The 27,724-nt window shown below is 39.3% G+C and overlaps 1 protein-coding gene across 2 annotated transcripts in view; it reads left to right on the top strand.

The window, feature by feature from the left end:
- The first annotated feature begins 9,646 nt into the window (after positions 1-9,646).
- GAS7 (growth arrest specific 7) overlaps positions 9,647-27,724 on the top strand; it is a 337,244-nt gene continuing 319,166 nt past the window's right edge. The window contains exon 1 of one of the 2 annotated variants that reach the window (XM_001371424.4): positions 9,647-10,396. In XM_001371424.4, the coding sequence (XP_001371461.2) occupies positions 10,214-10,396 (183 nt within the window). In that variant the 5' untranslated portion in view covers positions 9,647-10,213. The remainder of the gene's footprint in view (positions 10,397-27,724) is intronic. The other variant, XM_056817434.1, reaches the window with a different exon arrangement.

Here is a 27,724-nt window from a genome sequence, read left to right as displayed (position 1 = left end):
AAAGGGGTGCTCCTTTTTCTTGGAGGCTTATAGGGATACAAATGCCCTGAGATTAACTGCCCAACTTCCATTCACATGTGGGAAGGTTGGGGGTTATAAAATACATTTCACTTCAGCTACTGTAATGGGCCTTACCTCATGGTAGAGGCAAGCAAAAATAACCAGATTGTTAAAAAAAATTCCAAAAATCATATTTAAAAAACCCTTAAAATCAAATCATTTGAGGTATTTAGCACATTAAATTTTCCAAAGGTTGTTAATACAATTATAACCAGTTCTGAAGTCCATCTATCCTCAGAAAAATAGAAAAAGGCTGTTTTTTCATATATGGGCTTATTCACAACAATATTTGTTCAACAGTTATAGGGGAAAAACAACAGAATTTCAAAACTCAGTACATTCAAAATAAATTCAATCAACCTTCAGTTCAAGCAGAATAATATTGAATCCAGTAATATATGAACTTAAAATCACAAAGTTAAACCTTAAACAAAAAATGCAATAGAATACAGAGATTTTTTTATAAACCATTGGAGTCTGAAATGCCTTAGAATATAGCCTTTAGTCTCTTCAAAGTTCCTTGGTTTTTTTTTGTTTGTTTGTTTGTTTGTTTGTTTTTAATTATCCATTTAAATGTCTATTGTCCAAAGGTAGAGTAGTAAGGGCTAGGCTATGGGGTTCAAGGGATCCGTCCAGGGCCCCAAAGCTGGGAAGCATCGGAGGCCAGATTTTAACTAGAGAACTCCCGTCTCTGGGCCTGGCTTCCAGTTCGCTGGGCCACCCATTTTCCTCCCCAAAGTTAAAGTTGAATCTTTGGGCTGAGTCTGCTCCCAGACAGGCAGGTAAAATCAATGAAATTGCCAGAAGAGTCAAAAATCCTTTTAAACCCATTGCTTTTTAAGTTTCTGTTTGAAAAGTCTGTTTCTTCTCTCTAGTCTTTTCTCTCTTTCCCCTCTCTGATACCCCTGTGGCCAATACCCCCATCCAGGTGGAGGCTTAGCCTAAGGGGAAATTACCCGGTCTCCTTTCCCTCTTGTCTCTCCCCTCCACCCACGTGGCCAATACTGTTACCAGCTGGTCGCAATGAGTCCTGAGAGATCTGCTCCAAGGATCTGGGTGGTGAGTCAGCTGGGTCGGAGGCCAGATGGGTGAGAGACAGACCGGCGGGGTGGGTAGGGCCAGGAGCTGGAGCACAGCTCAGGCACCAGGTGAGAGGCCAGGAGCAGAAGCAGGAGTCGGAGAGGGCCGCAGGCAGGAGCTGATCAAGATGGTTTTCTAAAGAGCATCTCGGAGAACCTTGGCTTTAAAAAAAAATTCTCTAGGCTAAAAATTTTTTGAGAAGTTCTCATCCAATCTAGTGGTCGCCATCTGTAACAGTTAAAATTTAGGAATATGGGGAGACTGAGGCAGGTAGAAATTAGTTTCTCTCTGCAAGGAGTATTATATTTTTTAGAGGTTTATTAAAGGCTAAAGATTAAAGAATATACGAGTAAGAAACATGTGCCTAGGCCAGAGGCCTAGACAAAATAACCTCACATCACGCAAGAGACGAGCCTGCTCCAAAACGGAAGTCCAAAAAGAGCCCAGAGCCCTCAAAAGCCTTTGAATCAGCTTAAATACCTTCTTGATCTCGGCCCAGGTGAGATTACAAGGCATTCTGGGGAAGTGGAGCAAAGGCTCATGGGGATTATAGTCCTGTATTCGAGTCTATTTTTTCAAATCTTTCAATTTCTATTTTACCCTCTTGTTTAAGAATATCTGGACAGTTTTCTTGTATAATTTCTTTTAATATTCTAGGCTCTTTTTATCATGAATTCCAATAATTCTTAAATTATCTATTTTCCAGGTTAGTTATTTTTTTCAGTGAGATATTTAACATTTTCTTCTATTTATTTTTCATTCTTTTGATTTGGTTTTATTGTTTTTTGATATCTCATGCAGTCATAAGCTTCTATTTGTCCAATTCTAAAGCCTGTGTCAAGGAAACTCATCCCCTCCCTTTCCTGAGTAACTTTACATGTCTATCAAACATTCCTGACATACCACAGTTGCACCAGGATTGCATTGGTGTACCTTCTGTATGTCTATAAAAGTTAAAGTTTGAGTTAGAACCAGGGGAGATCCAATGAGAAGACCAATGGGAGAACCATGAGGAGGAGAGACAGAGCAGACAGGTGAGGGGAAATGAAGAAGAGACTGGCAGGCTAGGCACCATGTGGTCAGGTTAATTATAGGGACATTGTCTACCCTTCCAATAAACTTTATAAAATATATATCTGGGTAGAAATATCATTTTAATTATTACAACCCTGAATTTCTTTCATGACCTTTTGATCCTCCTTTACCATTTGGTCCATTCTACTTTTCATGGTATTCCTTTCTTCATTGGATTTTTTGACTCTTTTTCCAGGAAGTTAATTCTGTTGTTTTTTTTTAGTAACTCTCTTCTTCATTGGACTTTTGTGCCTCTTTTCCCAGTTGACCATTTTTGCATTACTTTATTTCTTTTCCCCATTTTCCTTTGACTTTTCTTATTTATTTTTTATTCCTCTTTTTGAATCCTTCCAGAGCTTGATATCAAAATTTTCAATATTTGTTATTACACAAATGCATTCAAAAAAAAGAAAGAAAGAAAGAAAGAAAGAAAGAAAGAAAGAAAGAAAGAAAGAAAGAAAGAAAGAAAGAAAGAAAGAAAGAAAGAAAGAAAGAAAGAAAGAAAGAAAGAAAGAAAGGAAGGAAGGAAGGAAGGAAGGAAGGAAGGAAGGAAGGAAGGAAGGAAGGAAGGAAGGAAGGAAGGAAGGAAGGAAGGAAGGAAGGAAGGAAGGAAGGAAGGAAGGAAGGAAGGAAAAAGAAATGAGAGAAAGAGAGAAAGAAATCTTTAGGTCTTTACAATTGAAAAAAAAAAGTATTGCTCCTATAGACCAATCAAGTGTTTAATAAGCCAGTCTTTACTTTTATTTAGTTTTAAAATATTCATCAAATGTATGTTTCATAGAGAACTTTTTGTTGTAAAAGAAATTGTTTCCTCTTTGTTATTATCACTATTAAAAATTCCACCTTTTCATTGTATGTCCTTTAACTTAGACCTCCTAAGTGCTTTGGTAGGAAAAAAACAGTGTATTTTACAATAACATAAAAACGTACTTTTCTAGGAGTCAGAATTTATGGCCCTGAGGTTCCTTCCAGCTCTATATTTATTATCCTCTAATTACATAATTTTTAAAAGTGCAAAGTCCAATAACATTTTCTCATTATATCATTTTAAATAAAGTGTCATTAATTATATTGAAAATGATTTATGGATTGTGATATTGCCATCAACAAGACTGCTTATAAAAATATGATTGCAAAGTAACAAAATCATCATTAATTTCAACAGCATAATGTACATACTGTATTAGCCTGAATATAGTTGATATTTTTTCCCCAATATGTACCTTTGAAAGTCACATTCACACTATATTTGAGCACTTTCAGCTTTGGAACCATAGGTTCTATTTGTGTGCCTCCGCATATGTAAAAAGCATGGCTATCTCCTGGGGCAAGACTGACCAAATGCCTGTTTGTTTTTATATTTCAACAAATGTCACCATTAATCAGTGTTGATTAAAACTACTAGAATGAGAAAACTAGAATGACCATGATGCTTGCAGTCATAGCTGATGAGTGAAAATTGACTCCTTCCTTAATTTTAACACTTAAAACAGGTAAAGGTAAAGCTACCATCAGGAGTGATCTTTCATGTACAGGAAAAGGAATGGATGAATGAAGAACTTAAGTTAGATTGGTTGAATGTGGTCTGGGATAGACTTCTGGATGCATTACTGCATCAGAGAGGAATACTCATACTCAACACATTCAAGGTCATCTGACTGAAAATGTGAAGAAGAGAATTGTTGAAATGCACACCAACCTAGTTGTTATTCCCAGATGCCACAATTGGAAGTGTAATGTAGTAATTAATAAGCCATTCAAAGATCATTTGAGGAAAGAATATAACAAGTGAATGTTGGCCAGAAACCATGAATTTATTCCATCAGGAATGTCAACTGGAAAAAACACAGAACTATTAAATAGTCAAAATCACTCTTTAATCAAGGGCAAAAGGGGTTCAGCGCTAGTAGACCTCAACAACAGAGCTGCTCGCCACATGCGACTGCACAGAGTCAGAGGATTGAACTCTGGCCACTCTGGTCACTGACCCTTGGGAGTGCCACCGCTCAAGATGGAATCTGAGTAACAAAAGAATTTGGGGAACCTTTTTACCATTTGGGGAGGCCAGGGGCAGGGAAAGATGATTGATATCACTATAGTTACTAAGAAAATGGGAGTGTTCCAACTACACTGACAGGATACAATGAAGCTTGGGAAAGGAATCATAGCTAGAGCCTAGGGTGTAAGAGAAGGGGCTACTTAAGATGGATACTAAAGGATGGTTCCTGCCCAGGGGTGGGTCTTCTTAGGAAAGGGTCTCTGATACAATAGGGGAGACTACCTAAAACAAAGAGGGTCCTTACCATATGCTTAATCTCACCCAACTAGGATTGTTATTCCCCTGAGGGTTTCCCACTCAGTCTGAAACTGCCAGTTTGGGATTCCCTTCAGGGTAGATTCCCATAGGAAAAAGGGAACAAGTACAACTTTGGGGTTTCCAACCTATAAGCTAGTCCTAAAACTTGGGGTTCATCAGATCTCACTAGGCCACAAGTTTGGGATAACTAGTTTTCATGTTGACAGGAAAATTAAAGAAACGATTGGTCACTGTATTAGGGAACTGGATCAAAACCACTTAGGACAAAATCTCCACCAAGTCCATTGAACTTGGATTTTTAAAATGTAATATCAAACAGTATGGATATTAGTGAAGATGATGTTTTGTGGGAAGAAGAGGGTGACAGTGATTACTTGAATGATGTTTCCACTTCAGGAGGTGAGGAAATAGAAGAGTAAGGGGAACATGATTAAATATTGGTAGTTTCTCACAAGTATCTATAAAAGTAATACATATTTAATAAAAATAAAATAATAAATAATTAAAACTTCTTTAACTTGTTTTCAGCACCTTGAAAAAACTTGGAATATGAAGTGCCTGCATTATTTATGAGTTAAGAGAAAGTTGTAATTTAAAAGGAGAAAATAAAATGGGTGTTTCCTCTTCATGAGTTACCCTTCAAAATACTTGGAATTGCACTATATTTGAGGTCATATTATATTCAGGCTAATACAGTACATGACCAAATGAGCCTTTATATCTATTGCTTCATCTACTTACAATGCAAAATAGGACATTTGTTTACTTCTTAATTATTAAATCATAGAGATTTTCAGCTATATGTATAATTCTTCTTTCTATCATATTATGCATGAGAAAATCACTATTGTGTAATTCAGAAGGTATTATTTAGAACACATCAATAGTCACAGGTTTTTCTCCTCAGAGCAATTTTCTCCTAAAGCAGTTTGGAATTTCACAAAGAAAGTGACTAAAATATCTCTACCCTTTGATCTACAGAATCCTCTACTGGGCCTATGCCCCAAGGAGGTCAATTTAACAACAACAACAACAACTACCTCACATGTTACAGTTAAACTTACTGTAGCACATATTTTTTTTTAAAAGATCAGAACAAAGAACAGAAAATAAAGTAAATGTCATTTGAATAGGGAATGGCTAAATAACTTGCAGTCCATAAATATAAGGAAATATTATTTGGTTGTAAGAAATTAATATGGTGAATATAAAGAAACATATAAAACTTATGAACTGAAGCAAAGAAAACAGAAAAAGGAAAATAACTCATACAATGACTATGAAAATGTAAGAAAAAAAAGTGGTTTTTGACCAGCTTCCTTTGTGACCTTAGGCAAGTCACTTAATCTCTAAGCCTTGGTTTCCTCATCTATAACATGATATAGTTGGACTTGATGTCTTCTAAGGTCCTTTCCAGCTCTAAATCTATGAGTTTATGAGCCTATGGATAAAACAACAAAAACTCATATCTGAGAACTTATAAGGGTCAATGGAATAGCTAGTTTCAGTTATTCCAGGTATCTTCAAACTAATTATCTATTATTTAAAAGCATATTATTTTGCCTAAAAATATAAATCAAATACAAAAATAGAAATAAAATTCAAATTGAATTTTAGTTATAGAAAATTTCATATAATTTCCCATAATTAATCTTAATTTGTTTCCATTTTTTTAAAGTTGCAGTTTAGAGGGAAAGTTTATTAAATTATATTTACTGAAACAAAGGCATTGAGAAATGTAATATGTCACTAGTACTTTGGAATGACACTCAAATATGTTCAAAGTCACATTCAAATCTAATATGAAGCTCAATGACACAACTTATCCATGTCATGAGCCAATGGTAATTGACAGATGATGGCAGGTCATGCCCAGATCAGAAATCAACTAGGTACCCTATTAATCAGTACAACACTTACAGTCAGTTGAAATAATGCTTTTATTAGTATTTTTTCCATTTGCTTTGACTTCAAACTTTGTTTTCATTTTTAAAATGAATACATTTAAGGGGCAACTGGGTAGCTCAGTGGATTTAGAGACAGGAGGTCCTAGGTTCAAATCTGGCCTCAGACACTTCCCAGCTGTGTGATCCTGGGCAAGTCACTTAACCCCCCATTGCCTAACCTTTACCACTCTTCTGCCTTGAACCAATACATAGTATTGATTCTAAGACAAAAGGTAAGGGTTTTTAAAAAATGGGTGCCTTTATAAAGGAGTTACACTAGAAAATAATCAATACTTTTGGCCTTTGCTTCTCAACATCCTACCTCAAAAGATTCCACACCCCACTATGAGAATATACTCCAGTTTGGAAAACCTTAGAGTACTCCTAACCCTTGACATGCTATAGTAGATATATCTAACTACTCCCTTCTTCCAAGTGTGCATGTGTGTGACTTTCATCATGTGGAAGAATATTATATTCTTCAATTGGCATAAGAGCATTGCAAATGTTTTGGTCATACTCTAGATGGAGTAGAAATTTGGGGAAGATACAAGAAAGACATACATTGTTAGTATTCTGTAGGTTTAAAGAAGAGAATTGAGCCCATTTATTTCTTTGTAAGTTGTAATTCTGTTACTATGTCTCTTTTTAATCTTATCTATTTTCCTTTCCTCTGAACTCTGACTAGCAAACATGGGTAGAGATCCATAGGACCTTTGTTTGTAAATTATGAACTTGATAATAGTTTACAGGAGAGCTCACATTTATATCCTATTACAAAGCATGTATAGAGCTCTAATTCTATTATTTTCATTGCATGTTTTCCTTTGATCATCATTTTAGCCCTGTGAAGTTGATTATGTAAGTATTGTAACCCCCTCTTCAGTTTATATCCCAACCTAGTTCAATCAGAATGACACTCCAGGTTTGGTTCTACTAAGACCATTCTCCCCAACTAACTATTCTGTAGCTTTCATAAAGGGCCCACTTTTTTGGCCTTTATTTTATTTTATAGAATCATACTTAGTAGCTGCAAGGGACCTTAGAGATCCTCCAGTCCAATCCCCTAATTTCCATTTTTATTTTTTATTAATGTCATTTTTAAACCCTTACCTTCTTAGAATTGATACTAAGTATCAGTTCCAAGGCAGAAGTACAGTAAGAGATAGGCAATTGGGGCTAAAGTGACTTGCCCAAGGCCACACAGCTAGAAAGTGTCTGAGGCAAAATTTGAACCCAGGATATCCCATCTCCAGATCTAATTTTCTATACATTGAGCCACCTACTTGCTTTACTTCAAAATAATTTGCTCCTCAACCATCCATCCAGGGAGCCAACCCTTGTGACTGTTAGTAGCTAGGTTGGGTCTCCAGAGGGGGTAGATAGTACTACTCCCAGAGTTTTCAGGGCAACTCTGCCGGTGGTTCCTCCTCACCTGTAGTTGCAGAGCTCTTACAAGTATTCTTCTGCTAACAATTGGCCAGTATACTCAGGCTTTTAAAGAAGATATTTATTCAAAGGACTTTGTGAGTACAATGTTTACAAAGCAACCTCCCCCCCCAAAAAAAAAAAAAAAAACTTGGGGCCCTGTCTTCCAAAAATACACAGAGAGAGTGGGCATAAATTTAAAAGACAATAGTGAGCAATATATATGGAACATTATGTGGTCAATTATTATTCTGGAACCTCAGTCCTTGATTTTCTTTCTTTTTCCAGATACTAGTTCATTATAGAGCATTGTATCAGTGATCCAGTGATTAATGAGCAGTTGGGCTCGTTCATTGAAGGGCATGAAATATTTACTGGACAAGTGGTTTTACTCCTTATAATATGTGTTGTCTTGACTGGACAAGTAAAATGTACTACTAAGATGGGCTGAGGAGGTTACTCAGCTGCTTAGCTTGCTCCTCTTTGGGCCTGGATGCTGCTAGCCACTATGCCAGTGCTACCAACCTGGTTTGAGAGACTGGATTATTTTCAGGGCTTAATTGAATGGATTGAATTGCTGGATCTCTGAGTTTGATCATCATTCTTCTACACTACCTTCAGTTATGGACTATGTTGTACTGTATCCTCTTCAGCAGGAGTGTAATAAGTACTTTTTTAAGCAAGAGTACTAATGCTCAACAACTCTTAGCCTAGGATTAGTAGAAGCCTCTCTACATTGAGTCCCTCAAAGACTTCATGAGGTTCTTGCCTCCTGGCAGAAGAAGGGAGAGCTCTAAACTCATTAGTTGACAGTCCTTTCTAGTTGAGAACTAGCTCCTACAGTAAGGAACTTTCTTCTGTTGTGGTTATTAGCCCCAGATTCAACTAGTTACACTTCTGGGTCTGGTATAGGTGATAAATAAATGAAGGGGGAAAGGGGAAACTGAACTCTAGAGGTAAAAGAATGATTCAATGTCCCACATTTGTTATAAGGGCATATAAAGGACTAGAATCTGTTTCACATGCTCTACTACTTCCTCATCCATCCTTTTTAGTTCTTAATTTCTTGGTGGAACAAGCAAAGACTTTGGAGTCAAAGTCTCTGTATGATGAAATTCTGTCTCTCCCACTTGCTACCTACCTGTGCCACTACAAACAAGTTCCTTAACCTGCTTGGCTGTTCGGGACTTTAGATTTATGATCTATTTCTTCATATTATACTAAATATTGGGAGTGATGCTTAGTGCTAGACCTTAAGAGATCCATCCTCATTTTACAGATGAGGAAATTGAGTCTGAGGAAGTTAAGTGCCTTGTACAAGATCACATAGGTGTTTAGAATTTTGATTTTAATACAGGTTTTTGAATCCATATTCAACATTTTTTCTCCCACTTCACTAGAGGGCTTGCCTAGGTTATGCACAGCTCTGTAGTGTATAGTGGGGTGTTTATCCCCTCCATACAAGTGTTCAACGGCTTTGTGGATGGGGTGATTTTGTATTAATGATACTTTAGAAAGTAGTATGAGATCTTTAAAAAAATAACTTAAATGGAGAGGACATTCAACTGAGGCCAACTGATCCCCCAAATGGGACAGTGCCCCAGTATCATTATGGTTTAGCCAGCACTCTCCCGGACTCATCCGTCTTCCCCTCCATAATATAATCTCTGTGTTCCCCGCCCGCTGTCTGGGTGTGCTCTGACCCCCTTCTCTCTGGGTCCCTCCCGCCTCAAGAGCAGCCCCTGCCGGCCCGCGCAGTTTTGGGACACACCTCTTGGGAGAGCTGCGTATTTCCGCGTGGTAGGGAAGCCCCGGCTATGTCCGCTGTGTGTTCCAGCCTGGGTTCCAGGTCCCTAGGAAGTTCTTTAAGGAGTCCAAGATCTGAAGCAGCTCAGTCTTCTTCTCTTCGGCCCCGCCCCCTCCCGAGCGAAGCCTGGAGCTCGAAGCTGTGAGCTCAAAGGCAGCCCAGCCTGAGGGCGTCACCGAGCACGGTCACCCAGCTCCAGCTCCAGCTCCACGCCGGAGTCCTCTTCTCTTCTCCACCTCCTCTTCTTCCCTCCCTTCCCTTCTCGGTCTTAGAACGCAGACCCAACGCCCAGCTAGACATCGAGCCCTGGACAGACAGCATCTGCAGCCGGGAACGTGGGACTCGGGGAACCTGTGGAGCCCAAGAACCTAGGCGTTCTTTGAGCCCGTGACTGCTAGAGGCTCCAAAGGAGCCTAGGGTTTCGGTTGCCTTGCCCTGCTGCCCACTGCTCCGGGCTGAGGAGCGATGCAGGCTGCGCTGTGAGCCCCAGGCATCAGAGCCATGTCCGGCTCTCGTTGCCAAACCCTGTACCCCTTCACTGGGGAGCGGCACCGTCAGGGGCTTCGCTTCGACGCCGGAGAGGTGCTCACCGTGCTGCAAGTCCCTGACGGGGGCTGGTGGGAAGGACAGAAAGAGGACGGACTCCGTGGCTGGTTTCCCTCAAGCTATGTGCAGTTGTTAGAGGTAAGGTTGTGGGGCTGGGCGCGGGTGGGATGAAAGGGTTCTATCTAGCAGGACAGGTAACGGGTCTCTCTATTCCCACCCAAATCAGAAGCCAGCGTCGAGGATGGCAAAGCACCAACCACTCCACCACTGTGAGCGCCAGAGTAAGGATGTGCCAGTAGCCAGGAGAGGCACCGCTTGGGGGTGTGTTCAGGCGCAGTGCCTCCCTTGGTCAGTTCCCGCCTGATGAACTTAGAGCTTTGCATTAGGGAACTGGGGTTGAGGGGCGGGAGGAACTGAACTAAGTGGGGTGAGAGCACGGAATCCAGCCTGCTCTTCTTCAAATCCCCTGCAGCGCTTTTCTGTCTTGGAAATGGTGTGCACAGCCTTCGAGCCTGGTCCCACTTTCTCCTCTTCTACACAGACAGCACTTTCATCCTCTTCTCTCATCCTCTCCCTCTTTCTGCTTTTTTGGGCTAATCTCACTGAATTAAATGAAAACTTAAAATTCTGAATTCGGGCCCGAACCAGCTTCCTTGAATCCGGTTTGAGTTTTCTCTGGTCAGAACCCTTCCAAGAAATAGACTTATGGAGTCCTGCAGTAGGATCTTCTGGGACAGACCAAACTTTAAAGTGGAGAGGAGTGCACAACCTGCTAGGGAACAAGGAAAGGGCCTCGAAATTTCCACTGCCTCTGAGTGGGTGTTGTAGGGCCAAGTTGTGAGTTACAGGCTTGTTTGGTGCTTGAGAGCCATGAGTATCAGCAGCAATAGCTTACCATGTAGAGTTCATCCAGTAGGCATTAATACTCATCACAACAACCAGCCATGTCCTAGCCCCCAAACCCTTCCTTCCTACTCAACCTCCCCTACCTTCCAAAAAAGGGACCAGCCTAGACTCAGAGTAAGGAAGTGACTTGGGGTACTGACACAAAGATCCTCCTGACATTAATGAGGGCTATTAATTTCAACTAAGTTGAGTTCTCCTGATTTTTGCTTTAGTGATAGATACTCTTCTATTTTATCCAAATTACTCACTGGTTTATGGCTATGGACATAGGACAAGAATGGGATAAAATAATTTTGAAAGTTTCATCAGAATCCTGTAGAAAGGGACCTTACAAAATGCCTACTCCAGTATTCAATTTACAGAGCAGGAAACTGAGGCCCAGGGAGATAAACTGATTTGCTGAAGGCCTTACAATAGTCAAGAGTGGAAGTAGGAGTCAAATCTAGGTCCTCTGACTCCAATTTTAGTTTTCTTGTCACAGTAACATTTTGATGGCTTTCATCAGATAACCTGAAAAGGCACATCCCAGGAGAGTTGTGAACATGAAATTCTTTAAGATTTTGCCAAGTGGTATCAGTGGAGATATTATATGTAAAATGCCTTGCAAATCTTTAGCACTCTACAGATGTTAGCTATTAACTTGCTGTCCAATACTTGACTAAAATCCGTGATCATTATCACTACCAATTAATGAATCAGTGGGATGCAAAGACTAGATTTGAATCAAAGGAACAGGGTTTAATCCCAGTCTTTGTTAGTTGTAAAAATCTGTGACACATGGAAGCATCAGTTAACCTTTCTGAGTTTTAGTTCTCATTTGTAAAATAAAGATAGGGTTCCAAATTCACCTCTGATGCCTCTTTTAGTTTAGGATTCTAATATTACAGAATTCCTGTGAAAAACCTGCCAAATCCTATACAAAAACATTGAGAAAGATAGTTCTACTGATTCAGTACAGTTCTACATTAATACTGAGAATTCATTTTAAACAAATAACAAAGTTTTGGTAGTTCTACTGGTGTATGCAGGAGCAAGAGGTTGTATAAACTGTTAGCAAGGCCCCTATTTAGAAACTTGCTTATCCTTTATTTTGAAGGAAATTGCATGTCATATATATCATTCTATCTCCCACTGTACCTATGCTGATACCTTACAAGTAATAGGGGTTTAATAAATGTATCATTTCATTATTGAATACATTTAATTATACTTCATTTCAAATGATGTCCTTTGACATGATGTAATATGGAAAGCATGTAACTATAGAAATTTTAGAATTTGAGGTATCTTCATCCTGGCAGTTTTTCTCCCTGAGGTTTAAATTGTAGCACAAGGTGATGACGTCTTAATTAAAAACAAAACAAAACAACTATGCTAAGTCTCATTGTTTCTGAAAACCTTGGTAGAAGTCCCATGGTTTGGGAGTTCCTCTGGATCTTACCACTTTCAAGGAAATATTCATGTTGAAATTTGGTTGATAGAATTTGGTTTAGCCCAGTTAAACTAAACTTTGTTTTGGGAAGTATGAAATGGTGTAGCATTAGTCAAGGGTTTTACTTCTGAAGGATATTGCTCATCTGAGCTCAATTAGGTAGCAGCAAATTTACATTTAGGTAGTTGTTGACTTGTTAGGAATTGATTTTTACTAACTTTGTTTACAGACAGATGGTCCAATTTGGGGAGACTAACTCATCCAGAAACAAATTTTACTTCTTCACTTCATGAAACTTTTTTCATATAAAAGCAGTCTACTGATGTACATAGAGAGTTGTGTATAGTGAGGTTACCTATGCAAGTGTTCACAAGGCAAATCTAGGCTGAATCATTATTTAACCCCCTGAACATTTCTTCTCTCAACTATTAGTACTTGGTTTGCTCCTTTGCTCTATACTTAACTACTCTGTACTCTATGGGTATATCTTACCTTCCCTATTAGATTATGAATTCCTAATGGACAGGTACCAAGTTTTATATCTCATATATTTCCCAATGTTTTATCTTCTATGATGCCTTGCGAGTAGTGAAGAGGCTTAATAAATAATTGATAAGTATATTGATGAAGCATTTCACTATCATGTTCTTGTGTAAGGTATATTGTGAATTTAAAACTATTCCACCCTAGTCAGACCATACTTTAGAAGATGTAATTTAGCTATTTCCTGATTAATAACAATAGAGATACTTAGACTAACAGAATCAGGTCTTGGGAACTCTACATTTCTCCACCCTCCTTAGTTTAACAAGATTAGGAAGGTCTGCACCAAATTCAAGGCTTAAGTATCTGAGAAATATGGCCTTCAACAGACACGGTAGAAAAAAAGCAGACAGACCCCTGGGCTGTCCTAAGTCAAGCTAAGCTATCATTGGTACAGGTGAGACACAGGAAAGTGATGTAAAACCATCTAAATAAGGCACATCACTGGCTCTCTTCTCTGTCTTTCCCTGGAAAGGCGACTCTGGCTGGCAGCATGCTAGGCGTTCTGACATCTTGGAGTGGTGGCAGTTATTTGTCTGAGTTTGGTGGTGAGTTTGCCCTTGAGCTGATTCAGGTTCGGGCATTTTGGCTGAGCCCTTTTTGGAGTTCAGACTGACTCCTTCCTCCTTCACACTCCAAAACCTTACTTTCTACATCTTCTAATCTTCCTGCCCTGTACTAGCCAGGGGGGAGAAATCCTACTCCTTTTCCTTCTTCCTTCTCCTTAATCTCCTTCACTATATCAATTAAATCATCATAAATTTCCAGCTGAAATTAGGTATTTTATTGTTGGGATTTTCCCTGGTGGCCAAATTAAATTTAGATTTTAAGTCACAATGCTAAAATTATCTTTACAATATTAAGTATTTCTTTTCTAGAATACATGTAGAATGGATATCAGCTCCTGTTCATATCATTGTTAACTGGGGGTATTACTTGTGTTCAAAAAAGGTGCTCTTGATAATGATTTTAACTGTGTAGGTGATTGTCACTGAACATTCCAATATGTATTCAGTTTTCTTCCACCTTATATACTCAGGCAACTTTCTCTTGTTTGAGTTTTCAATGCCAGTTCAAAACCCTACCTTTCAAGCACAAGGTCAGCCTGCCACCTCATCTCTGATTCCTGCAAGTCAAGCTGGCCTCTGTCAGTTGTGTCAATTTCCCAGCTGCCCACTCCCTCAGGCATTAAAGCAACAATCATCAACTTCATGCTCATTCTCTGTTATGTCTCTGCAAAAAAGCCCTTAGATTGGCAACAAGTGTAAAGTATCCCTGACTTCTGCAGAATTGTTATAACATGCTATGCTTTTTTGCCTAGTCTTCTGTTAGAGAGCCCCAAAGTGTTTTTCTTACAACCTGATTCACTAAGTCCAATCTTCCTAAGTCCCTCTCTGTATTTATCTAGGAGTTGTTTAATTTTTTTTCCTGCCACTATTAATACTTAAAATTAGCTTACATTTATTTATTACTTTCCACAGTGCTCTCAAGATATTTTCTCTCATCCCTACAATGACTTTGTGAACTAGACAGGGAAGAAATTTTCTCCATTTTGCAGATGCAAATACTTGTCTCTCTGAATGAAACTCAAAAGGTGATCTAGTTAGTGTCAAATCACAAAATCTATCCCAGATCATCTGACTCAAAGTCTAGAACACTTTCACTCAATCAGGAAAACCCATACACTTCCTTCCTAATTCCTAGCAGCAGTAGAGCTAAATTTTTTTCTGAATTTCCAGCAAAAAAATTCAGAAAAGACCCTTCTTAAGGCATGTAAAATAATGCTACCTAGAAAGTTTAACTATTGATTTTCAACAAGAGGGTAACTTATTCAAGTTTAGCTGAAATTGTCATTTCATGTGTTGAATAGAAATGTTTTGGGAATCTTTAGAAAGCCTCTCATAAGGTGGTCTATATTGTTCTGTCCATTCTCACTGACTAATAAAGACCAGTTTTATACCAGCCCTCCTTTATCTGCTTATTTAGCAGTTTCGGAACAGATGAATCTACATGCAGAGTCAGGATTTTGCCTTATATCAGTAGTATTCAGGAATATGTTCTTTCTAAAAACAGAACTTATATATCGAACACAATAATTATCCCTGGTTGAATTAGCATTGTAACACTAGAGGTTGGTTTCTTGGGGTTCTTTCAGTCTCAAAGTTCCTAAACTTTGCTGTGGTTTGTACTGTCAAGTCAAATCAATGGGTAACTATTATATGACACTTATAGTTGCAATGAGCCATTTTGGTACCACAGGCAAGTAATATGAAACAAATTCAGGACAGTCAGCATAAGTTGTGGTGGTGGTTCAGATGTTTCAATCATCCTTCTCATCACTCCATTCAATCATCCTATTCCTCATCACCCCCATTTGCAATTTTTATTGGCAAAGACACTAGTTTGTGATATCCTTCTTAGGTTCATATACAGATGAGGAATCTGAGGCAAACAGGATTAAGTGACTTGCTCACGGTCACACTAGTAAGTGTCTGAGGCCAGATTCAAACTCAGTCTTCCTGACTCCATGTCTAAAACTCTGTTCTCTGCTGCCCCTAGCCAGCATAAGACATACAAGAAAAGCTTCAATTTTGACTATGATAAAAGACTATCTAGGATATATTGAAGCCAACTCGTACTGACTTTTGTGCAGGATTGTTAAATTTTTAGCTTGAGCATTTATATCTTAGAAATCAGTAAATGCCAATCAGGGCTTGATTTATTACATGGATAAAATTATACATCCTTGATTTATTAAAGGACTATATGGCTGGGGTCAACTAGGTGGCTCATTGGATAGAACACCAGGCCTAGAGATGAGAGATCCTGGTTCAAATCTGGCCTCAAATGCTTCCTAGCCATATGACCCTAGGGAAGTCACTTAACCCCAATTGCCTAGCCTTTACTGCTCTTCTGCCTTGGAAATCATACTTAGTATCTATTCTAAGACTGTAAACCTTAAAATTTCTTAGACTTATAAATGTTGGAAATTTCACCATTGGGAAATTTCATACTTGAAAAATTTCCTACTGATAGTCTATTGGAATGTGAACCCCCCTTGGCATGGGAGGGTCCTTCTCCTTCCTACTTAAGATTACTTTAGGACAGAAACCTTTTGCTGAACAATGGAAAGGGCTTTGACCTATGCTTAAGCATAGAACAGGAAGTTCTTTGAGTGATGATTGATTTTAGAATTGATACAATAGAAATACTTGGAATGACAGAACCAGGAGGAACTTCCAATGTCCACCCTACTCAGAGTAACAGAATTTAGGAAGGGCTGCAGCAAAGGATCAAGATTTAATTATTTGAGAATATGACCTTCAACAGACATGTGCAAAACCACAGACCTCTGGGCGGTCCTGGGTTAAACTAGAACCACCATTGGCACAGGGGAGACATGGACAGTGATTGGTAGATGTGAGAACTGAGGGGAGGGAACTTGGATGGTTTCCTTAAAGATAGGGGGGTCTGAGGAGAGAAGAGGAGGAGGTTTTGCTCTGAGCGAGGTGGCTCTGAAGGAGGCGAGAGGTTTTGCTCTGAGAGGTTTTGCTCTGAGAGGTTTTGCTCTGAGAGGTTTTGCTCTGAGAGGTTGTGCTCTGAGAGGTTGTGCTCTGAGAAGGCTTGCTCTGAAGAAGGCTGGAGGTGGAGGCCCCTGAGACTGTTTCTCCATTTTGGTCACGTGAATGATAGGGACTGATCTCTTTTCTTTGCCTCAGCTATCTAAGGGCTTGGGCCTTTTGGCCCAGCCTAAACAGAGGGGGTATTTAAGCCCTATTCCCTTCTCTCCCCTTTCTCTCTCTCTCTTTCTCTATCTCTATCTCTAATACTTTTCTTCCTCCTGTTTGTAATTAAACTTCATAAAAGGTTGACTGCTGACTTGAGTTTTCATTTAGGAATTACATAGCTGAATTCCTTGGCGACCTTAAATTAATATATATCAGTCTTTTAAAGTGATTTCCTTGTCACAAGACAGAAATCTAGGGTTTTTAAATAATATGGAATGCAAGGGGGTGCAATAGAAATAACACCAAATGTAAAAATTAGTAAATGAGGTTGTTATAGTTTTGTAACTTTCTGTATGACCTTAAACCAGTCACTTCCCTGGTCTTCTATTTCCATGAAAAGATCATAGAGATCTTTTCCATCAAACCTGTCTCATAATCTAGGGCATAATTTTGGGAGAGAGGTATATCTGTCTGCTCTTCATCTGTCATTTTCAGAGCAGACCAGTGACATCATGAAGGTGATGACTTGTGAGTGAGTAGGATTTAAGAAAGGCACTCATTAGCCTCACTCTTTCTTCTATAGTCACTGAAGTCCAGTGGCAGGACAAAAGTCAACATGACTGTTGACATCCCAGGATGCAGTGGATGAGTTTGAGGTGTATGGGGTGTTCAGGGAAGACTAGCACTTCTGGTGTGAGCTCTTGTTCAGCACTTTTCAGGGCTTCTCATTCACCTTTGTTGTCTACCTGCCATTCAACTCTCACCTGTGGTTCCAAAAAGCTATGCGTACCTATGGCATATAATACCATGCATAGCAACTATATCTCAGTAAAATCATCTCAGCACATGGCTAAAATAAATTGAAGATAACCAACAGACCTCAAGTCTGTAGGTGATTTGGGAGGGATGACTATCCCAAGCATTCTAAGACTTCCCCCAGTGGAAGGGGATGATGAAAGCAGTTTGTTTCAATGGCCAGGAAACTAGCAGAAGCATGTACTATGTAGTGCTTAGAGCTTGATCAAACATTGAAAAAACTAAAGTCATCCATCCTGGACATATCTGTAATGGTCATAGAATTGAAGATTTAGAGGAAAACTTATAGATTATTTAGTCAAAGCCCTTCATTTTACTGATGAAGAAACTGAGGTTAAATCAGTCAATATTTTAAAAAATTAATTCAAACTACTTGCTACAAGGTTAGATACTGAAGCTGAAGCTTAAATACTTTGACCACATGAGAAGACAAAATTAATTGGAAAAGACCCTGATATTAGGAAAGACTCAAAACAAAAGAAGGGGGATGGCAAAAGATGAATAGTGTCACTGAAACTTGGACAGACTTTAAAAGATAGTAGAGGATAGAAGGACCTGGCTTGCTATGGTCCATGGAATCATGAAGAGTCAGACTAGACTGAACAACAAAGTCATTTGCATCCAAGTAATAGGAATTCTGTGATTTTATAATAAGGTAAGTAACTAATCTGTTAACAAATGTGTTTTGATCGAAAACAGTCAAAAGTAAAGTTTTGCATCAAAAACAGTTAGAAATAAAAATAAAATACAAACTAATAAGTTTCATGTGGCACCAAAAAGGATTCATTTGTAAGGAAATCTACTGTACTTTAATTCTTTATAACTAGCTGGGCCCCAGATTTAGGCCCACCCTGAGTCTTAAACTCCTGCCTTTAATGCCCCAGTGCTACCACTTTCATCCTCTTGCTTGGGGAGTGATGGTTAAAACATTATTATCTTTGCTCCTGGGAAGGGTGGGACAATATTAGCCTATGTCCACCTCTCTGAATTCCTATGATTCAGAGTCATAGGTTGCTTAGGGAACAGCTTACTTCCTTCTGATACCACACTATCTATATTATCTCTACCTTCCCTTGTCCACTATCCCCCAGAATCTCCCATTCTATTGTTAACAAACTGCCACTCATAATAGACTTCTTCCATGTCCTTGAAGTCTAGGAGACCTATTAGGTCCCTCGCCTAACCCCACCTTGTATCCTTTGATACCTTTTCCAGCACTGAATGTATTCATGCCCTCATGGAATGTACTCTAAGCCTGGAGGAAGAATAGGCTTGCTTCTTGCTTCTCACTGACACATCAGGCAGCAACATTTATATAATGCTTTAAGGTTTTCAAAGTACTTTACAAATATTATCTCATTTTATCCAGACAACAATCCTAAAGCAGACAGATTAAGAGGCTTGTCCATAGTTAAGGAGCTTTAAGTATTTAAGGCTAGGTTTGAATTCAGATCTTCCCGAGTTCAGGTCCATTGTTCTATTCATCACATCACCTAAATGCCTTCTAGGCCTTTTTTTTTTTTGGTACCACTATCTTTCAGCAACCCCTCTTCCTTTTAATGTTTACTATATTCATATATATTCATATATAGATATGGAGGCAGTTAAGTATAACTCAGTGGATATAGCACTAGTTCTGGAATCAGAAAAGTTCTAATATGGCTTCAGATATTTTCTAGCTGCGTGATTCTGGGCAAGCCACTTCACCTTTGTTTGCCTTAATTCACTAGAGAAGAAAATGGAAAACCATTCCAGTATCTTCATAGGTTTACAAAGAGTGAGACACGACTGAACAAACAACAAGAAGGAATACTAACCTGCATTCAGATGTTGGCACTGTTACTAACCTTGAGCAAGTCACTAAAACTCTAAACCTTATTTGTGTCATCTATAAAGTCACGTTATTCTAGACGGCCTCTAAAGTTTATTTCAGCTCTCAATTTTTTTATTCTCTCACTTTCAAGGAGTTTTACCTTTTAATCATTCCCTTTTCACTAATTGTTAATCTCTTTATCTACTGGCTTTTGCGAAGCCCACAAACATACCCAGATCTGCCCTATCCTTAAAAAAAAAATCCCTACTTGACCCACCCAACCCCTTAAACTGTCTCACTGTCTCCACTTTCTCAACTTCTACTCATTTTGGAACCCTTGGCTATCTGGCTTTTCATCACCCAACTGAAACTGCTTTCTCCAAGGTTACCAACAAGGTTACCAAATGCTCTCTTAATTGCCAAATCCATTTCCCTTTTTTCAGTTCTCTTTCTTTTTTAGAAATGTTTGACATTGTTAACCACACCCTTCTCTAGGTCCTCAGTCAAGGGTAAGTGGATTAGCATTGGCCAGGGGGAAGGATCATCCCCTTCCTCAAGAGACTGAAACAAAGTAGGCAAGGTCTTCTGCTGAGAGAATAAGGGAAGGATGGCTTGATAAAATTTCAAACAATACTTTGAGGAAGGAGTAAAAGTGAAGCAATGAGGTTCCCAATTTAAGATGAAAAAGTTGAACCACATAGTAAAGATTTTGAAGGGAGAAAAAGTCCAGAGCAAGATGCCCTGGAAAACAGGTAGAATACCTTGGGGTTACAGTGAGGCTAGAGAAGAGTTTAAGAGAGGAGGCCAGAGAAAGGAAAGGAGACGAATTTATGGTCAGATAAAGGAATTTCAGCTATGGATTGTGGAGACCAAACAATTGGGATTAATAATGAGATTAAGGGTGTGACTGTCCCTATGTGTGACTGAAGTTGGAATGAGGGTGTAGATAATGGGGAATGAAGTTGATGACCCAGCAAGTAAAGCTATTTCAGGAAACAACAAAGTGTAAAATGAAGTCCTTGAGAATAGGGTAGGAGTTGGGGAAAAGAAGATTTTGAGTACTGAAGTACTGAACTAGTTGAGAAAGGACAGAACCTGGAGTTCCATAAGTAGTCCACTAGAAGCTGGATAATCTGGATATTGTTGTCAGTCATGTTCACTGGTTTTATATATATATATATGCATATATATATATATATATATATATATTTGTCCTGCTTTCTTAAATAAGATTTAAATGCCCAGAGGAACCTATTCTCTAATCCTTTGTATCCACAGCAACGACCATAGTGCCACTAAATGTTTGCTATTGCTGCTAATAACATATTAGCCCTCCGAAATGGTTTTTCCTCCAAGGTAACGTGCTTAATATATTTTCATTGTGATGAAGTTTGGATTCTAAAGTTTACAAAGTGCATTGTTCAAAGCATCTCTCATGGAAAATGAAGGAAATAATGATTGTAATGCTTCATAAGGTAGTTTAAAGGAAAATACTGTTTTTTCCCCAAATGTCCATTCCATTGGCAACTTAGAATATAGGGTATTTTTCTAAACTAAAATTTAAAAAACACGATAGTCTAAGTTAAATAAGAGCTTTCCAAAGATGTAGTATGCTTTGGAACCGAACTTAAAGTACTGTATAAATAATGATAATAATTCTGTTAATATTGTTTTTCAATCATTTCAGTTTTGTTTGACTCTTTGTCACTTCATTTGGGGTTTTCTTGGCAAAGATGCTGAAGTAGTGTGCATTTCTTTCTCCAGCTCATTTTCCAGATAAGGACACTGAGGCAAAGAAGGTTAAGTGACTTGTCCAGAGTCATACAGCTAATAGTATGTATCTAAGGCTAGATTTGAACTCAGGAAAATGAGTCTTTCTGACTCCTGCCTGACACTCTATTCACTTCCCTATCATTTAATTCAAACTGTTCTTTCCAAAGTTGCCACTGATCTCTTTATAAGAATATGGTGGGGGGCAGCTGGGTAGCTCAGTGGATTGAGAATCAGACCTAGAGACGGGAGGTCCTAGGTTCAAGTCCGGCCTCAGCCACTTCCTAGCTGTGTGACCCTGGGCAAGTCACTTGACCCCCATTGCCTAGCCCTTACCACTCTTCTGCCTTGGAGCCAATACACAGTATTGGCTCCAAGACGGAAGGTAAGGGTTTAAAAAAAAAAATAAAATAAAATAAAAAGAATATGGTGGTAGTGGTGCTGTTGTAGTTAGATTCAGTTATCCCACTCCTGCTTAAAGTAACTAATAAAATTCTCTAACCTTGCTATCTTTGGTGAGAATGCATCTATTGAATCGGTCAATTAAAGGCATAAAACTAATGTATCATGTCCAGTGCATCATTTATAAAGTAGAAAGCTATGACTATGCATGTCTATTACATTTCTTTTTCTTTTTTTTAAATGGGGGGGTGGTTGAAAGGGAGAAAACAAATTTATTTTTAAAAAAGGAAACCTAGTTTGAGAGCCCAGTATTTAAGTGTCCAGCAACTTAGGAAAGAGTTTTTCCAGCCAAATCCCTAATAGAGAATCACTTGGGAGGGGAAGAAGGGAGTCCCTGTCTTCTTGCTCTATCCTCTAGACCATAGGATGACTTTATGAACTTTTGGAAGGCAGGAGGATTTGGATTTTTATCTGCTTCCTAGATGTATCTCAGGAACAGTAGTAGTAAGTAGAGGCAATGCCTATTTCAGGAGATGAGGCCAAGCTAGATATGCTGGGGAAGGGCATTTGAATTCTATAAAGATCCTAATAGAAAGCTGTAACAAAAGAACATCTGAAAGGACTCCAATGAAAGTAATTTTAGGGACTGTGAGTAAATGTAAATTAATAGTAAAATGTAATTTTAGGGACCTTTGCCATATGATATATCTACCTTTAAGGTCATTTTTCATGGACTCCATATCTATCTAAATACCTGTGAAGTAGCATGTTTTTAAGAGACATATTTTATGATAGCTCTTGTTCCTGGGTTCAAATTTGGCCTTAGAAACTTGATCACTGTGTGACCCTGGGCAAATCACTTATTTCTGTTTTCTTCAGTTTCCTCTTCTGTAAAATGAGCTGGAGAAGAAAATGGCAAACCACTCCAGTGTCTTTGCCAAGAAAACCCCAAACAGGGTCATAATGAATTAGATACAACTGAAATGATTGAACAATAATTGATAATCAAGATAGGAAGCATATTAATATGGTTTCCTATAGTACTAGAAACTAACTCTCCAATTCTTCAGGATTCCTTAGACTCATGAGGGGAGTAACCTAGTAAAGGGTAACACAGTATAATCTTCCAGTTTGGGTGGAGGTTATGAGAATGAGTCCAATGTATATACTACATTTGAACTGCCACATTTAAAACTCTTTTCAGCCCTAATCTTTTTCTACTGTTTGTGATACTCCGGGTTCCTTTCCTATCTGTCTGATTACTCATTCCCAGGCTCCCTTGCAAGCTTAGCTTCTATCTTCCCTAACTGTGGATGCTCCCATTTTCTGCCACTACTCTCTGTCTTTCTTAGTAACTTCATCAGCTCCCATTAATTTATCATCTATTTGCAGATAACTCTGATCTTTATATCTACCACCACTCTTGTTTTTCTTCTGAGCTTTCCTCTTAAATCACCAGTTGCTTTTTGGAAAATTCAAATAATGTCATAGAGATATCTCAAATTCAGCATAACCAAAACTGAACTTTCCTCCTAAATCCTCTTCACACTCATTTTTCTCAAATGCACCATATCTTTCCAATGTCTCAGGTTCATAATCTTGGCATTATGCTCACTCTTCACTCTCCCTGTTCCTCCTCCTAGTTAGATACCAGCCCTACTATCCCCATTACCACTTCAACCTTCAGGGCTCATTCTTCTTTCCAACAATCATAGACCCAAATGCCTCTAACCTGTCTCTGGGGCGGAAGTGGTTGCTCACATGGATTGGATGAGGATATAACTAATTAAAATGCCCCCAGTCAGATAGTAGAACAGAATTTAGTCTGGCATTGCCATCCCCTGTGCTGCTGTACTCCATGGACTGCTGAATCTTACCCTCTGCCCTGCTTGCATCCTAAGGATGCCTAAACCTTGCCATCTGAACTGCCATTGCACCCTAAGGAATAGCAGGACTTTTTATTAGCTGTACAAGTGTACTCTCATGTATGTTTTTACCTCATCTGATTAGAAAGTGAACTCCTTAGGAATAGTATTTGTCTTGATTTTCTGTTTGTATCCTGAAGTCATAGCACAGTGATTGGCACATAGTAAGTTTTTAGTAGATGCTTTTTTATTCATTCATTCATAAGCAATAAGGAATATTGGCATATATAAACAGTTATATTTACAAACCTTTTCCCAGCCCACCATACCCATTAACCAGTAAGCATTTAAGTACTTGCCTTGTGTCAGGTTCTTCTGGGGATACAAAAACAAATGAAATGATCCTTTGCCTTAGAGGCTATTGAAATAATAAATTTGACTTATATGCAACCTCCTTACCCCTCAGTTTCCTCATCTGTAAAATGAAGATGTTGGACTAGATGGTTTCTAAAGACTCTTCCACCTACCAAAATCCTATCCAGCCAGCTTCAGGACAGTCTAGACTCTTTTCCTCTGACTGTTTTCTGACCAGTCACTGCTGCTCCTTCAGCTCTACCTTTTAGTCCAAGTGATTTACTTTAAATCAGTCCCCCTTGTCCCCTTGTTCCCTCCCTTGATATGTTTCCCTTTCTAGTCCCTCCCTTTTTGTTCCCTCCCCCTCCCCCCTCTTCTTCCCTCCCTTTTTTGTGTTCCCTCCCCTCTCCTCCCTTGGTTTTCCCTTCTCCCTTCCCTTGTTGGGTAAGATGGAATTCACGATCCCAATGGATCTGGATGTTCTTCCCTCTCAGAGTTGATTTCCCTGAGAGTAAGGTTTAAGTAAAAACTCTCTTCCTCTCCTTCTTATAGGAGTTTTCTTCCCCTCCCCTTCCTGTGTGAATCTTTGTGTGAGAAAGATTATTCTATTTGGTCTTTCTTTTCCCCCTATTTACACATTACATTTTCCCCACATGTTAGTATACATAGATTGATATAAATGTAGTCCTTATAGAAGAGAGTTTGGGTAAAAGAAAAAGATAACCTTTTTCTCCTTTTCCCTTTCCTTCATATTTACCTTTTCAGGTATTCCATGCTCTTTGTTTTTCGATATCGAACTTTCCACAGAGCTCTGGTCTTTTCTTTGCAAAAACTTGGAAATCTTCTATTTTGTTGAATGCCCATACTTTCCCTTGGAAGTATATAGTCAGTTTTGCTGGATAGATGATTCTTGGTTGAAGACCCAGCTCTCTTGCCTTTCCGAAGATCATGTTCCATGCCTTACGATCATTCAGAGTGGAACTTGCAAGGTCTTGTGTGACCCTGATTGGCATTCCTTTGTATCTAAATTGTCTTTTTCTGGCTTCTTGTAGGATTTTTTCTTTTGTTTGAGAGCTTTGGAATTTGGCAATTACATTCCTGGGAGTTGTCTTTTGGGGATTTAGTGTAGAATGTGTTCTGTGAGCTCTGTCAGTGGCTATATTGCCCCCTTGTTCTAGAATCTCTGGGCAATTTTCTTTGATTATATCTTGTATTATGATGTTGAGTTTGCTGTTTATTTCTGGCTTTTCTGGAAGTCCAATTATTCTTAAATTATCTCTTCTTCCTCTATTTCCCAAGTCTGTCACCTTGTCAGTGAGATATTTTATGTTCTCTTCTAATTTCTTGATCTTTTGGCTTTGCTTTATTGATTCTTGCTCTTTTACCTGCTTGTTGTCTTCGAGTTGCCTAATTCTGACCTTTAAAGCCTGGTTTTCCTTTTCAGTTTGGTCAAACTGGTTTTGTAGATGTGTGAATTTCTTTTGCACTAATTCCCACTTTTCCTCCCAGAAGGTTTCCATCTTTTTGATCCTTTCCAATTCAAATTCTTCATGGGTTTGTGGAGAGTTTCCATTTCCTTTGGAAGGTTTCAGAGCATTTGCTTGTGTTTCCTCTTCTATCTCCTCTGTATTTTGTATTTTTGCTCCATAAAATGTGTCCAAAGTCGCCCCCTTCTTCTTGTTTTTCTTGGAATTTTGGGGCTTTTGTGCTTCTGTGGAGTTTGCCATCTCTATCTGAGTGGGGAGGACTAGCTTTTCTTATCTCTGTCTGGTGTTCAGAGGTTTTAGCCCTAGGCAGATTGTCCATTCTATGCAGTTGTTGTTCTGTCTTCCCAGGGAAGCCAGGAATTGTTAGTGTTTCCCTGTTACTGCCCTCCTCAGTTCCCTCCCGATGCTTCTCTGTTGCCTTACTTCCACTCTCTGAGCCTGGCTCGGCCCTTTCCTCGGGGTGTTTGTTTCTATGCCTTAGCTGGCCAGGAGAGCCAGCACTCTGAGGGGGGAGGGGCCGAGGCTAGGAGGGCTCCTGATAAGATTAACTTTCTCTGGGTTTAACTGAGTATGCCCTGAGGCAGGGACCTTGAGACTGGGATGGAAGAATCCAGCCAGGGGGCTGCAGGCTCCACCGTCTCTTTCTGTTTCCCTGCTGTCTGGGTTCCCCCTCAACTGGGTCAGGTTGTTTTTAGGATGTGGCCTTCAGAATAGCTGGCTCCTGAGGCCCTTTTGCCAGCCCTGAGGGTTACTGTTGTTTCAGAGGACCCTGCTCTCTGAGGGGGGAAGGGCCATGGCTTCCTGGAGCTCTGAGGGCTGGTGATAGGATTAACCTCAGACTGAGTATGCCCTGAGGCAAGGACCTTCGGTGAGACTCAGATGGAAGGATCTGATCGGGGGCTAGTCTCTCTCTATTTCCCTGCTGTCTGGGTGCCCCCTCGACTGGGTCAGGTTGTTTTCAGGAAGCAACCTTCAGGATAGCCGGCCCTGAGGCTCTGAGGTTCCCTCTGCTGCCTCTGACTCAGTGCTCTGGGTTAGGGGGATGGGTCCTGGGACCTTCCTTCTGCCTACCCCTTAGGTCCGAGTGATCTCGTGTTCTGGCTTTGGGGGGGGGGCCCTACCTTTTGATCCAGGTCCAAGCCCAGGAGGAGTATTCCCGGGGTCTATGCTGTTGTTTGTTTTGAATTTCGGTGCCTTAGGAGCATATAGTTTGAGTTCGGTAGGGAAGCATTTCCGGAGATCTGAACTTTAGCTTTCTCTAAGCTGCCATCTTGACCGGAGTTCCCAGTCACTGCTGCTCCTACACCTTCCTACCAGACTACCAGAACTTTGAAACTCTTACCCTGGGACCAGGCTGTCCTGATAGGGGAAATCTCATTGTATCTAGCCAGCCCAACATTGGACCCTGCTCTTTCACCCTGGCCGTTTTCTGATATGCTGCTGCTTATACTCTCCTTCTCCACCTTGCTCTGAATCTCACAATTTTCACCTAATACTCTGGGAACTATAATCAGAGGATATTTGACTCTAGATGGAAACAAAGATGATATAAAACTGAAGAGCATCAGGAATATTTTTATTCCAATCTTAATTCTGTTTTCTTACCACTTTACTGATCATTTAATGATTTCCATCACAGAGGCTAAAGATGATCAGGTGGGTGAACAGAATGAGCTTTGCTGTTTCCTTGACTTTGTTATAGACTGTTCATGAGGTAATGATCCTCATATAGTGAGAGACAAGCAATAGCTATATCTCATCTAGAAGCATTAGAGCAGGGAATCCAGGCCTTCTTCACAGGATACCTTGAAAGGGAAAAGTCTTGCTTAGGTCTTTGAAAGCGATAATTGGTGGAAATTTATTCAGACTCTTATTTGCTTAGTCAGAATCTCAATTCTAAGACCTCTCTGGGACTCAATGTTTAACTTACCCAAATAACTAATTTCTTTTGACCAGTTACTTGCCTTTGATATCTCAAAGCCTATGCCATGGACCTGAAGTCATGTCCAGCTTAACCCAGATTATTTTATAGTAGTGTCCAGGATTTGTTGTCTTATTAAAGAGGGAATCATCCTCCTAACTAGACCATTAAACCCCACTGAGTCACTGGCACAGAAGGTTAGGGAAATTGGAAACTTCCAAAGTTATTTATTAGAAACTCTTTATTAGAAACTAGTTCAGTAAGCTTTATTTATTTTATTCATTATTTATTTATTTGATTATTTATTTATTTTATTCAATAAGCTTTATTTATTTTATATGCAAAGTGTTGAGATTTCAAAATGGAATTAGCTCCTTGACAGATCATAAATTTTACATAGGAAATACAACACAAATAATTTTATGATAG

The sequence above is a fragment of the Monodelphis domestica genome, chromosome 2 (genome assembly GCF_027887165.1).
Source record: "Monodelphis domestica isolate mMonDom1 chromosome 2, mMonDom1.pri, whole genome shotgun sequence".
NCBI lineage: Eukaryota > Metazoa > Chordata > Mammalia > Didelphimorphia > Didelphidae > Monodelphis > Monodelphis domestica.
Note: the sequence above shows the minus strand (reverse complement) of the source record. Positions and strands in the feature narration are given on the sequence as shown.